General features: G+C 45.3%; 1 protein-coding gene across 1 annotated transcript in view; it reads left to right on the top strand.

The window, feature by feature from the left end:
- Epb41l4a (erythrocyte membrane protein band 4.1 like 4A) overlaps window positions 1-14,546 on the top strand; it is a 194,161-nt gene that overhangs the window by 80,590 nt on the left and 99,025 nt on the right. Inside the window, exon 2 of the mRNA XM_038330967.1 lies at window positions 855-959. Within this exon, the coding sequence (XP_038186895.1) occupies window positions 855-959 (105 nt within the window). The remainder of the gene's footprint in view (window positions 1-854; window positions 960-14,546) is intronic.

The following is a 14,546-nucleotide window of genomic DNA, read 5'->3' as shown; positions in this document are numbered from 1 at the left end:
GAGTCTTGGGGGTGGGGAGAAGACAGGGTAGCATATGTATGTGTATGTGTGTATTTGTGTGTGTGTGTGTGCACTTAAAATGCAACCCCAATAAATGTTTTCTTTTTATCTATACTCATGTGTAAGAGACCAAGTAAAATATCCTCACAAGGGTTTGCAACACATATTTAGCACCTTTAATCTATGGATTTAGGCTTAAAAAATAAAATCTTTGGCTATTATTTTAATTTTATGGGTTTTCTGTTCTATATACTTGTAAGAGTACTGGTGCTTATGAAAATCACTTTTTAAATGAAAGAATTTTTGGAATTGTAGCCACCATGATGCTTAATGAATTTATTAAATGTTATTTACATAGAGGGTTATCTGTATTTAAGGAAGCATTTTGGAACTGGAGAGATTGTGAACTGGGTCCTCCAGAGGACACAGGTTCAATTCCCAGAACTCAGGCAATGGCTTACAACTATCTATAATTCCAGATCTGATGCCCCCTCTTTGACTTCTGTGGGCAATGGGAACATACATGAAGCACAGGGCAAGCATGCGAAAAAACCACTATACACATAATTGAAAAACAAAGAAACATTTTATCCTGGAGAGAATTTGTAACAAGGGAAGGGGCTTATATTAACTTGATACTCCTAAAGTTTAAGGCGATTTTTCTAAGACCATTTCTTTAATATGCTGTAATTTATTGCTCATCTATCTCTGTGGCTGAGGTAAAACCTGGAGGGAATAGTGTGGTCTCTTGCTAAGCTCCTGTGCGGGATGCTCCCTGAAGATGAGAATTGATTGTGTCCCATGGAGGAAGACTTGACACCTTGTTAAAAAGCAATCTGTGGCTTGTTTTTCAGAAGTCTACAAAAGGTTCCGTTGTCCTTGACCATGTTTTCCGGCACATAAACCTCGTGGAGATAGATTATTTTGGGCTGCGATACTGTGACAGAAGCCATCAGACAGTGAGTACAATGACTTCATGTTACAATTGTCTGCACTCTCTCTCTCTCTCTCTCCCTCTGCCCCTCCCTCCCTCCCCTTTCTCTCTCTCTCTCACACACACCTTTCTGGGTGTGATTTTAGGCAGTTAGCTTCTTTGGAACTGAAGATGACTTTGGAGACTTCGCTCCCGTTTCCCGTGACAGTCTCTCTGTACTTTCTTCTTCTCGCAAAGCCTGTAAGGTTGCTGGCTTCGCCACTTCTTTTCATGAAAGCCATTTTGCATTTTGCAAGCTTATGCGGCTTATGCGGCTTCCATTTTTGCCACTGTCTTGTAGGAGGGCTTTCCGTGTGCTACTGTTCCCTGTCTCACAGTGTTGGGAGGAGAGTCTCTGGAAGGGCATTACTGCCTTTTACGAGAGGAAATGTGAAGAGAGAACATGTGTGTCTCCCGCCTCCTGGTGAAGTTTTGAGAGTGGCTGTGGTTGTAATGAAGGAGAGTCAGGAGGTTTCGGTTCTTCAGCCTGGGGGAGTGAGCACAGTAGACACAGTCTGCCTTTTCCTTCTGATGTCTGCTATCACAGGTTAGCCTGGGATACCATCCTGTCTGCTCGGAGGGTAGAGTCGCTGTGATGTTTGCCACACTGGGAAGACTTTGGAGGTGATAGACTTGGAAGGATGAAAGAATATTTGTTGATTTAGTCTAAGAAAGATTTTAACTTCCTATAGATAAGAACCTTATGCAAAATGCTTGGAGGCTTATCTTAGAAATGCCCCGACTGGCCATTTATTTCCTGTCCTGCACAGCTGTGTTGAAATGAAGAGCTCTTCCTCCCCTTTCAGGTCTGCTGGCTCTCCGGTATTTGGGGAATGAAGTCAGTACAGAACAAGGTCCTAGAGATTCCCTAGGGTGAGAAGAAGCAGGGAAGTGAGGTGCTGCAGAGGGTGAAGGGGGTGAAGGATGCTGAGCTTTTGGTTTGTTTGTGGCTGGTTTCGCAGTCTGTTCTGTTTCTCAGGAGGGTTTCATAAAATCGAGGTAAACATTGGGGTGTCGGGTAGATCTTCATAGAAAGAACTGCATTCTGCTAGGCAAGTGGGCGTTACTGCGCGTTATATACAGGCATATTCAGAGATTCACTGGCTTCTGTCCCGTGTAGACCACAGGTCGCTGTAGTAGAAACGGAAACCTGTGCAGAATGGTAAACTGAGGCTTTGGAAGGTTCCCCAGATTGCATTCATATTTTATTAGCAGTACGTTTTTCTAACAGAGACAAATGCAGTTTTCTGATGGATGCCAGACCTTGCCCGGAAAGATTGGCTGCCTTGCTGAAATGACATAGACCTTATCTTCTTTGAAGGCGATTCGATTACAAGTGCCCTCATATGTGAGAGTGGAAGACAAGATGTTACGATGGAAACCGAGGTTGGAGTGGCGCATTACCAGAAGAGGTCCTTGAGCTAGGGAACGCGGGTGGCTTCAAAAGCGGGGGAGGAGGCAAGGAAGTGGCTGCTCCCCGAGAGAGCCTCCAGGAGGAGTACAGCCTGCCTGCGTTTTTATTTTATCTTAGTAAAATTCATTTTGGATATATAGCCTCCAGAATGATAAGGTGGTACTGTTGTTTCTGTTGTTTTAAGCCATCAAGTCTATAGCAATTTGTTACAGCAGCAGAAAGCAAGTCTCGTGGATATGTGGAGGAGAATTTCCTTCTTGCTTGCTCAGGAGAAGTGTAAGACTTTGTAGCGTAGATTTTTCACGTTAGGCAGAAGACTGCAGCATTGCTAAGCTCCCTGTGTAGTGAGATCTTTGGCAGATGAGCAGGACCCCTTTGTGACTCTAGCTGCACGTGTGTCCCTGGTACGTGTGAGCGATGTTGCTGCTTCAGAAGCACTTGGGTTCCTTGCTGTGGGAGAGGATGGTGAGACCTGTTGGCAACAGGCACAGTGCTAGAGTTGGAGCATGGTCTTCTTCACTTTAAGCATTAAGAATCTGAAAATAACCAGAGGTTGAAAGGAACCAATCCAGTTTTTAGGGGTTCAGAGACTCCTGCAAGTGGAGCGTGATGTGGTAGAATGGACAGTTGTCGGGCTCACAGATACCTTTCAGCCCCGCGTCTCTTCCTAATAGATGGTCAAGTTTCTTAGTTCAGTTAACTCTGTCAGAGATCCGCCTACCTCTGCCTCCCTAAGTGCCTGGATTTAAGGTGGGCACCACCATGTCCTGCTCATTTAACTCTTAATATCTGTACGTTCTGTTCCGTTTTACTGTCATGAGATACCCAAACCTGAGTAATGAATAAAGAAAAGAGTTATATTTAGCCTACAGTTTGAAAGTTCAAAGGCACGATGCTGGCGTTTGTTCATCTGGTGAGGACCTCATGGAAGGCGGCATAAAGTAGCAGGGCTGCATCTGTGAGAGGGAGAGACCCCATAACAGGAGAATTGAGAGAGACAAGGAGAAGCCATGCCTTTCTCATGTATGACAGCTTTCTCTAAAGAGCTAACCAAGGTCCCAGGAGAACTACAGTGTTGGGAGCGGTGGGACCCCAGATTCTGAATTTCTTGTAATCCCATGATCTGAGTGCCTACAGCTGCTTTGAGCACGAGACCTTCAGGAGTTCCTGATGGCAGGAGAGTGGTTTCTGGTGGGTTTGGCAGGGGCTTGGCTATCTCTATATACTCTGCCCCTGAACACAATAAAGGGGTCATTCTTGGGGAATTCAAGGATGACCCGTGTCGCTGTCTCTCTGTCTCTGTGTGTCTGTGTATTTTAACCTCCAACCCCTTGCCCGAATCTCGCGAGCTGGGTGCCAGTTCACCGAATGCAGACACAGGGGCGCGGTGCGCAGCACTACAGCACTTCCCCGTGGGGGTAACTCCTTCAGTAATCTAACTGTTCACCACCATTAAAAGTTCTGTGTCACCTCCAAATACTGTCACACCAAGCAACAAGCTTTCCACACGTGCACTTTGGGTGGTAGTTAATTATGTTCAAACTGTACGAGGAGCCTGCTCTGTACTGAAAATTAAATGCCCTTGCCCTCAACCCTCTACAGTGTCATGGGGCCAAGGCAGATTTCCATGAAAGATCTCTATAGGTTAGAAGGCATTGAGCATATAATTGGCCTTTTCTCTGGAAACTAGGGTGAGAGAAAACAGCGCCCATTCTCTTTTATAGCGTAGGAAGAAGAACACAGTCTGTAGGGAAGGAGAGAGCAAACAAGGTCTAGATTCTTAAATATGCCTGGGAAAATGTAAAGATGTGTGTGATGACGTTGAAACCATCGTAAGGCTAACTGCGATACTCGGTGCCACTCCTGGCTGGCACAGCAGGGCTTTGAACTGCGTTGTCTCTCAGTGAGACACCTGAGGTGCCTGGTCTAATTACTCTCTCAGAGGCAGAAGTCATAGGTGCTTGGAACTTTTCTCATAGCATTGGAGCTGGCTCTGAGGATCATGCTTCGAGACCTGCTGTCCTCTGACCTCTAGAAAGGGAAAGGTCAGACACGAAGGTAACAGTGGCACATGGAGTCTTCCTTCTGTGAGCTGTTCCTTGGCATCACCAAAACAATAAAGACAATTGGAAATTACTTCCTGGGTCACTCTGTTCCCAAACACCATCTTTTCCTCTCCCGTCACAGGGAGGAGTGTCAGCGCCCCTGTCCTGAATCTTCTGGCCTCTCCCTTCTTCTGTGATAGCTCTAGCTCCCTTTTCTGCTCTTCCTCTTCATTTCCTGGCAGTGTTGGGTTATGCCTGAACATCTCTAATGTAGAAGCCACTTCTGAGATCTCATGTGTTCCGTAACTTCTCATAGTTAAACTTAACATAGCTATTTTTTTGTTAAATCTTTTGCTCTGAAGCTGCCAGAGGCGTTCTTAGCCTTACAAAGAACCACACCTTTCTGCTTCATTGGCCACAGTGACTTATTCTTTCTTGAAATCTCATTTTGTTGTAATGAGAAAAACAATTCCTTGTTTTTCTCCTTTCAGACTTTCTTTTGATGATTCTTATGGTCCCTCTTCCTTTTTCTGTTCCATGAAGCATTGAGTTTGTCTTTCTTGTTTGTTTTTTTTGGGGGGGGTAACTTGTTTTATATGTGGGCCTTATATGTAACAGGCAAGTACTCTACCACTGAACTGTATTCTCAGCCCCAAATGTTGCCATTCATCAGGATTTTATCCTTGATTCCCCATGTCCTAATGCTGCAGAGGCTCATGCATGCAATGCTACCTCCAGATGTTGTAGTGTTGAACGTGATCTTGTCCACTGAGCATGAGTGGACAGGCTCCACTCTGCACTCTGCCCTGAGTACTGATATGCTATGTTACATCCAGATTATGTATTTTACAATGTATGTGAGATTTCACCTGCTGTATATTTTGGGAAATCCCTATAAGGACTGATAATATTGGAAAGGAAAGAAGATTGTCACACTTACTACACATGGACTTTCCTGTCCGGGACATCTTTTGGAACCTGGTAGGGGAACAGAGGGCAAGGATGAAGAGGAAAGTCTCTTCAGGGATCCCTCTGACTTTGTGAGGTACAGCATGTAAGCAGTGTAGTGGCCTGGGGAGAGTGATGTCAGCAGATAAAGGGTGACTGGGAAAGAAGCCACAGGAAGACTGTTTCCCTTTAAGGGAATGAGAGGAACATCCTCATAGGGCTGTGCAGTGCTCATTTCCCCAAGGATAAATATGTGTTCTTCCTGGGTAGTGCGTCTGTTCCAGAGACACATTATTGTCTAAAGACAGGTGATCCCTTCCCCTAATTAGTGTCTTGAGCTCAGGTATCCCAAGAGATATCATCATGTGCAAAGACTGTTGAAGGTTGGGGCTGTCTGGCTTTAAACTGCACTCTGCTCCCCAGAGAGCTGTGTGGCATTGCTGACACTCCCTAACTTCTGCTTCTTTTCTTCATTTGTATAGTGGTGTACTGATAGTACTGGCTCCCCAGGGTGGTAATGATCAGGAGGGCATCTCTAGGAGGGCCGAGGCTGGTGGTTAAATTGTTAGCCCTTCTTATTCATCGCCTGGATGGCCTTCAGGCACCAAATGTGCCTTCAAAACTAGACATGCCTCATCGTCCCCCTGAGATCTTTGTTCTTTCGTGATTCTGAAGGCAGTGATTTTTTTTCAACTACTTAAAAAAAATCACTTACGTGTGCAGATGCAAATCTTGGTTTGCCATAAATATTGACATTGTAAAGTCTGTCAAATCACTCTTTGTTTTTTTTTTTTTTTTTTTTTTTTTTTTTGGTTTTTTCGAGACAGGGTTTCCCTGTAGTTTCTAGAGTCTATCCTGGAACTAGCTCTTGTAGACCAGGCTGGCCTCGAACTCAGAGATTTGCCTACCTCTGCCTCCCGAGTGCTGGGATTAAAGGCATGCGCCACCACCGCCCGGCTTGTCAAATCACTCTTAATGGAATCAATGAATTTATATTTAATAATTGCATTGTACTTTTTCTTCTCTCTTTAAAAAGAATATAAAAACATTTATTATAAGCCAGATTTTTTTTGCTATTTCTGTCCTTAAAATTGTATTCTCTCCCACTTTCTCCAAAAAAATTTTCTTTTCTATGTGATGGATTTATCTATTGAGACAGGCCAGACTAGCCTCCAGTTTACTATAGCTAAGGCTGGCCTCAAATGCCTGATCCTCCTGTCTGTACCTCCTGAGTTCTGAGATTACTGTCATGTGCTTTTGCATGCTGGGTCCTCTTGCATGTTTATTAATAAACTATATTGATCCCTCCCTAAAATTATTATATATGTAAATTGAAACATTGAAATTAATTTCTTGAGAATTTAAAAGCCCTAATTGTTGAACCCAAGTGTAATTATTACCATATAATTGATTAAAGTAGCACAATATTAATTATTAACAGATGCATTTATTTTTAATTAAGTGTTTGTATTTATGTATGGGTATGTGCCCATGAGTGTGGGTACCCATGGATGCTGTGATGCATGGGTATGTGCCCGTGAGTGTGGGTACCCACGAATGCTGTGATATATGGGCATGTGCCCATGAGTATGGGTACCTATGGATGCTGTAATGTATGGGTATGCGCCTGTGAGTGTGGGTACCCGTGGATGCTGTGATGTATAGGTATTCACATGTGAGTGTGGATATCCACAGTTGCTATGATGCATGGGTATGCACACATGAGTGTGGGTACCTGTGGATGCTGTGATGTGTGGGTATGCTCCAGTGAGTGTGGGTACCCATGGATGCTGTGATGTATGGGTATGCACCTGTGAGTGGGTACCCATGGATGCTGTGATGTATGGGTATGCGCCCATGAGTGTGGGTACCTGTGGATGCTGTGATGTATGGGTATGCTCCCGTGAGTGTGGGTACCCACAGATTCTGAGATTTATGGGTATGCGCCCATGAGTGTGGGTACCCATGGATTCTGTGATGTATGGGTATGTGCACACAAGTGTGGGTACCCGTGGATGCTGTGATGTATGGGTATGTACCCATGAGTGTGGGTACCCAGGGATGCTGTGATGTATGGGTATGCACACGAGTGTGGGTACCTGTGGATGCTGTGATGCATGGGTATGCACTCATGAGTGTGGGTACCCGTAGATGCTGTGATGTATGGTTATGCACACATGAGTGTGGGTACCCATGGATGCTGTGATCATGAGTGTGGGTACCCACGGATGCTGTGATGTATGGGTATGCTCCCATGAGTGTGGGTTCCCATGGATGCTGTGATGTATGGGTATGCACTCATGAGTATGGGTACCCATCGTTGCTGTGGCTCTGCATTGCCTATATGGGGGCTACAAACTGAACTCAGGTCCTCTACAAGAGCAGTATGTGCTCTTAAGTGTTGATCTCTCCAGCCCTGAGAAGCTGTCATATATGCAGTCTTGAGGTGTCTAAAGACCACACTGCACACCCGATTGCTCAAAGGTAGAGTCTTGGGTGCCATTCCCGCCTCTCACCACCTTTCTTTCACAGCTAACCTTTCATCAAGTCCTGATAGTTCTATTTATTTTTTTCTTTAAAATAAACCTTTTTATTCATTGTGGCTTTTACATCATGCATCTCGATCCCATTCATCTCCCCATCTCTTTGTATCTGCCCTCTGCCCTTAACCTGCCCCCCATAAAATAAAATAAATTTTAAGAGGAAAGATAGAAAAAAGAAAAAGGGAAATCTCATTGTGTGGTGTAGTGAATCACACAGTATACCCTTTAGTTCCTACATCTTTACTTGCAGGTGTCAGAGTCATTGGTCTGGTTCAAGGCCGCTGGCTTCTGCTACACTATCATATCAATACTAAAGCCTCACTGGGACTCCTCTTGGATTTCTTGTTGCTGCCCTGTCTCGTGGAGATCCTGCAGCTTTGGATCTGCAGGACCAGCCCCTTCGCATGCTCCGGCAGACCGTAGATGGGGTGGATGTTGGGGTGGGCCAACTCATAGCCCTGGTTTTGGGCCCGGGTGTTGCTGGGTTGGTCAGCCTGCTAGCTCTCCCCCATCTTCCCCACCAAGGCGAGCTCTCCAGCACTGCCCTGGCTAGCTCACCCTATGCAGCAGGAGGCAGGGGTAGAGCAGGTTCTGCTTTCACACCCTGAGGTCCAGCTCAGCCACATCCACACCACCAGGTTCAGCTCTGCTGTGTTGCCCAGGTGAGGCGCAGGGCCCTCTTTCCTGTGCGCTGCAGCTGGTAAGTTAGCTCTCTCACCTGCCACAGGGGGAGCAGAGGGGAAGGACGTCTTTTTCTTGCCTTTACCACCATATTGGCAGACGAGGAGGGTGGGGCCAGCTTTCCCACTCTCAACACCCTCAGGGCCAGCTCACCCGGACAGTTCTCTATCTTAATACCACCTGCAAACTAGGGTGCTCCCGAGAGTAGACAGGACTGCCTTTAATAACCAACCCGGGATAACTGAAACAGCGGAACCTGTGCTCTGTTCGGCTCGCTAGTGTAGTTTTTCACCTGTGTCTCGCGTGCCATCAGAATGCTGGCAAGGTGCCTGCTGCACGAACCCTCAGTCTCTGGAGCCCACATAAAGGTGAATGGAGAGAATCAACTCTGCACAGTGTGTTCTGACCACTGCATGAGCTCCATAGCTGGTGCGTCCTCACACACACACACACACACACACACACACACACTACAAAACTTTAGGTCTTAGTAGATTAGTTTGGACTCCTGTAGAAATTTTGAGTGGACTTCTTGTCTTCAGTCTTTACATTTTCCCACTCTTGGTTGCAGTTTTCTCTCAGGAAAGGAACTTTCATGGTGTCTCACCGTGGCTTATAATTCTTCACTGGGATCCCTAAGGGAAAGTCTCTACTCTAAGCCATGGTCCACAAGGTCCTCCAAGAGGCACAGCCCTGAGTTACTCTTGAGCCCCGTGTCTCGCAGTGTGAGCCTGTAGTGCGCTATCCAGGCCCTAGATCCAGGTGCACGAGCCTGTTGCTCCTCTGCAGCCCCTTACCTGTCCCAGCATGCCTCAGTGCTAATGCGCTGCCTCCCTGCCTGACCACCTGTGCGCTCTCTCTCTGTTTTCACCCAGTTAAGCCCTTTTCTCTTACCACCCGTGTCTCTGTCTTTTTTTCTTGAAACTTTCCTCCACTGTGCAGAAATGCCTTAAGTCTTTTCATCTCAGGTATTAACAGTGTCTTGTTTGCAGACATCCTGAGGTTGGTTATCCCCACCTGTTGCTGCAGGGTAAGCCATGTAAGCTCGTTTAGAATGAAGGATCCTCCCCTCCCACCAGATACTGTGTGCAGGCCTGGTGGAGGGAAGGCCCGCTCTTCCTTCTGTGTCTTCATGCTGTCCGTAATTCTTTGTGTTCTTCACCTTGCTTCTTTCACTTAAAACATATTCTTAGTTAAAACACTTTTCACCTTAAGAAAGAAATGTCTTCACTGAGAGATTCGAAGTTAGCTTAGAAATTTATGGAATTACAAGGCGTGTCATATGCGTGATGCTTACTATGTTCTGGCAGCTACTGGGTGCTGCTTAGCAGTTCTTGTCTAGCGACAAGTACACGATTGTGTAATGTGTAATAGAAGAAGGCGTGGCACATGAGGACTTGTGTGGGTCAGGGCCATCTGTAGCAGTAATGACTTTTGGACCTTGATTTTTTAGAAAATGCTTATAATATTGCTTAGAATAAAATTTCTGTTTCTCTATAGTCCCTAAGCAGCGTTTAATAAAGCAGGAACAGATGGTATTTTTCTGTAGTGCTTTCTGTTTGGAGAGGGTCTTATCTCCCCTGAGAAGTCTTACAGCAGGAGTTCCGGAGCTGACGTGTGGGGAAGATCCCTGGGAGATGCTGTGGCATAGCTGCTGAGTGGCACCTGCAGAGCTGCCTGGTGGGTGTCATGTGTTCCTTTTTGTAGTACCCGGGACAGCAGAGTTGGTTTGGGTGATCCTGAGTTTCTTCATCATATGTGTTGGTGTTGACAGAACTTTGTAAATGTGTGAGAGAGGCTTCACTGGTCTAGGGTCTCTTCTGTGACATAGCTCACTTGGTCTAGAGTCTGTTCAGTAACATAGCTCAGTCTAGAGTCTCTTCTGTGACATAGCTCACTTGGTCTAGAGACTGTTCAGTAACATAGCTCACTTGGTCTAGAGACTGTTCTGTGATATAGCTCACTTGGTCTAGAGACTGTTCTGTGACATAGCTTGGTCTAGGGTCTGTTCTGTGACATTGCTTGGTCTAGAATCTGTTCTGTGACATAGTTAGGTCTAGAATCTCTTCTGTGACATAGCTTGGTCTAAAGTGACACATTGCTTGGTCTGTGACATAGCTTGCATCCATTTCCTGGATCTTGGTTATTTTGTTTGCTGTCCATTCTCAGATGGTTGATCACAGTGGGTGCCAGTGTGTCTTCTGCAGGGCATGCAGGATCTTCCTGTGCCTATCCAGTTTTGCTTTCGAGGTTTAGGGAAAAGGAGGGACTGAATTCCTGAAATTTCTTTATTAATGACATGCAGTGATCTCATTTTTTTTTATAAACTCAAACTAGAATTAAAGAAACAGTCAAAGTGATACAAGATTAAAGAAGAGCTATCAGAACTAATTGAAACATCAGTATATACAGAAACATTCAACTGTGTGTGTGTGTATGTGTGTGTGTGTGTGAGAGAGAGAGACAGAGAGAGAGAGAATGTAGATAAAAAGCAAGGTATGGAAGTGTGATAAACATTCTTCTACCAATGAAACAGACACTTGAGAAATTTCTTTAATTTATACTTTATTAATTACATAAAAGGGACATTGCCAATTTTGTTTCAGTGAGCATTTTTATTCAGTTAGACTGGCTCCTTCCTAGTTAAATCAGTGTGAGCTATAAAGATAGAATTTCAGGTGTTTGATGGTGACATATGTGTAAGCAGTGCTTTAAGAGTTAGTCATTCTAGACGTACCCTTCCTCCCTCCCTCCCTCCCTCCCTTCGCTTTTTAATGATATGTGGTCTCTCTGTGTAGCCTCGACTGACCTCTAACTTGATAAGCCCACCTAAGTATACACACCACCACACTTGGCCTACACATTTGATTATCACGGGAGACTTCTTTTAATGCATAGAATTATGACATAAATCTGACAGATTAGCCTTGATTTACCTTTGTTCTGAATCATAAGAGGATTGTATTCTCCACGTCCTCCATGAATGTTACGTCCTTCATGAACATACTAAATGGGTAGATTGAGGTATGACAATCAAGCCTACTATTGTATGCTTTCTGCAATACTTCCCGTGTTATTTTGTCTTTAATTTACAGGGACTAAATGCTGACCCATCCATTGAACGTATTCCAGTCATAAGTTCTGAAGGAATCATTTAAGGTTGGGCATATGATTGCACGGATGGCCGAGAGTAGCTAATGCCTACCTGCCTTTATGAACTGTAAAGCTTGACATTGCTGCATGAATTAAAGATGATGATTTACGTTTAGTTTGTTTGTTTGTTTGTTTTTCCCTGTAAGAGACACTCGGGTTTCCTTTGGGGGGTCAGGATGCTCTCCAGGGCATATTTACCTAGGAAACTTTTTTTCTTAAAATTCTGACATGCTATAGGCTTACTCTGACCATATGTCTGGCCTGGTACTATACTTGCTATTTCTCACCTCTGTTCCATGAAGCAGCAAATATTTCCTGGGAAGCTACTGTGTCTCTACTGTGTGTGATGGTAGGGAGTAAGGGACAAGGTCCCTGGTTCCAAGAAGTTTATTTCCAGGAGAGATGTTCAAGCCGGTGGTGCTGAATACTTTCAGGCTGGCACTTCACAGTGGCTGGGGATCTGCTGCTGTCACTCACTTAGAAGGTTGTCTTTGGGATGGTAAGAGTAGGAGAGCTGTGGTGGATGGAGAGGGCAGAACATTGGCCCTAGAAAGGGACACGTAGGTGTCCTGGAGCCGAAGGGCTGGCGAATGAGGGGGTCATGTCGAAGCGGGCTCGTATGTGTGTGTATACCCTACAGCCTGTGCAGGCTGGATATTGGGTAGGCGGTGGGAGTGCAAAATGAGGGAGGAAAGGATATGATTTGATGGACAAGTTGGTTTGGGGAGGAAGGAGTTAGAAGTTTCGTTTGGGGCATACAGATTTCAAATGTCTTAGACTTCCAAGGCTAGTCACCCTAGGGCATGGGCTAGAATCACAGAGAGTCTAAATGCTAAAGAGCAGACGTGAGGCTGCCGTGCGCCGCTGGGATAACCGTGCAGTTTGGTGCTCTCATTTGACACAACTGGGCGGTATAGTTCTAAGCAGGGACCCCAAGGCCAGGATGACTTCTCAACCCACCCCCAGGCTTGATCTGGTTCCTCTGTGGTCAATTACTCGGCTAACTGAACTGCATCAGCTTTCGGGTGCTAGGACAGAGTTGGGACAAACCCCACCTAAAAGACCTGTGCTTGCTAAATTCCTGTTTGAAAGCTGATTGGTTTCCCCCAGTGTTACTTGGCTTCCTCATATCATAGCATCCAGGGCCCAGACTCCAAAAGAACACAGGGAAAGAGAACTGGATGGGACCACAGAGGGACAACACAGTTGTACTGTCATCTATGACTTCTACTGTAGTCTGTTCATTTGAAGAGGCCGACCCGTGTTTTAAAAACGAGAGGAAACCAGACAGCCCTTGATGATAGTGTTGGTGAATTTTAAAGACAGTTTTTTAGAGATTTGTGTGTATGGGTGTTTTGTATGCATGCATGTATCTGCATCATGTGCCTGGTGCCCTTGGAAACCAGATGAGACCATTGGATCCCTTGAAGTAGGAGTTATATAGGTGGTTGTGAGCCTCCATGTGGGTGCCAGGGACTGACCCCAGTCCCCTTCAAAACCAGTACATGTCAACTTCTGAGCCATCTCTCCCAGCTCTTAAAGACATGTTTTTAAACATTAGATTTTATTCTTTATTCACAAATTGTAATTTTTTCCCTAAATAAAGATATATGTATTCTGCCTGGCTTCTCTAGATTCTCATTTACTATGATATAAGACTCAGGCTTGAAGTTCAGAGCCTCATGAGATTCGATTCTGGGCAGTTTTCTTCAGATTGTCCTCATTGTGTATGTGAAGAAATACAACAGCATCGAACGCCATGTCCCGCCGCAGTGCAGGGCCTCCATCTGGATCTAGGTGATAGGAGGGTGAATCCCTGCTGTCGTTCAGCTGTGTAACAGTGTGTGTGTGTCATCAGTGGCACCGACTTCCGTATTAGCTCCTCCCCCACTGCTGGGATGGAGCAGCATGGTCAGCTCGTAGAAGAAAGGGTTTATCTGGCTTATGGTTCCAGAAGGACAAGAGGCTGCTGTGACTGCAAGCGGCGGCCACAGCGGCTGGAGCAGCAGGCTGACAGGTTACATCTTGGACCACAAGCACGAAGGAGAGAACAAACTAGAATGGCTTAAAACTCCCGAAGCCCGCCCCTAGCAACATACGTCCTCCATCCAGCCATACTTCCCAAACCTACCGAAATTGTACCGCCCGCTGAGGACCAAGTATTCAGGTGTCCAAGATACAAGGATCATTTATTACTCAAACCTTCACAATTTCCATTTATTTATTTTCTTTAAAATAATAATAAAATAATTTTTATTATTAGAGACAAAGTCTTACTCTGTAGCCTGGGCTGGCTTCAAACTCATGACAGTCCTGCCTCTCAGCCTCTCAAGTCCTGGAATTACAGATGTGAGCCACTAAGCATGGCCTGAACACGTCCAGTTAGAAAATGGGGTATGGGTGGGGGCTGGGGGCAGTAAAGAAAACCACAAAAATGTAGAAAAGAGAGAAACAGGAGGCAGTTACTAGCCCATACAGTTTTTAGTTTCTAGTCTTTACACTTTGTTTTTAAAATTCAGAGACCATATTGGTATACACTTACAGGATTCAGTATGACATTTTGGATTTTGAAATCCAGCCTGGCCTGGCGCATGTAGCTCTTTCTTGGCCTTAAGTCCCTGGGAGTTGTCCATGGTGTTGGTGGCCCCGCTGGATTGGCTGTGGGGTCTGTTCTCTGGATTTCCCTTCTGCTCCATAAATAAGGAATACATGTTTGAAGCTGAGCAGCATTCCAGTCTGCCTGGTGAAGCCTGAAAATGCAGACATATTTTCCCCTTGCTTCTCCGCTC

This window comes from Arvicola amphibius, chromosome 5, assembly GCF_903992535.2.
Source record: "Arvicola amphibius chromosome 5, mArvAmp1.2, whole genome shotgun sequence".
NCBI lineage: Eukaryota > Metazoa > Chordata > Mammalia > Rodentia > Cricetidae > Arvicola > Arvicola amphibius.
The sequence above is the reverse complement of the archived record's forward strand: the minus strand, read 5'-3'. Positions and strand labels throughout refer to the sequence as shown.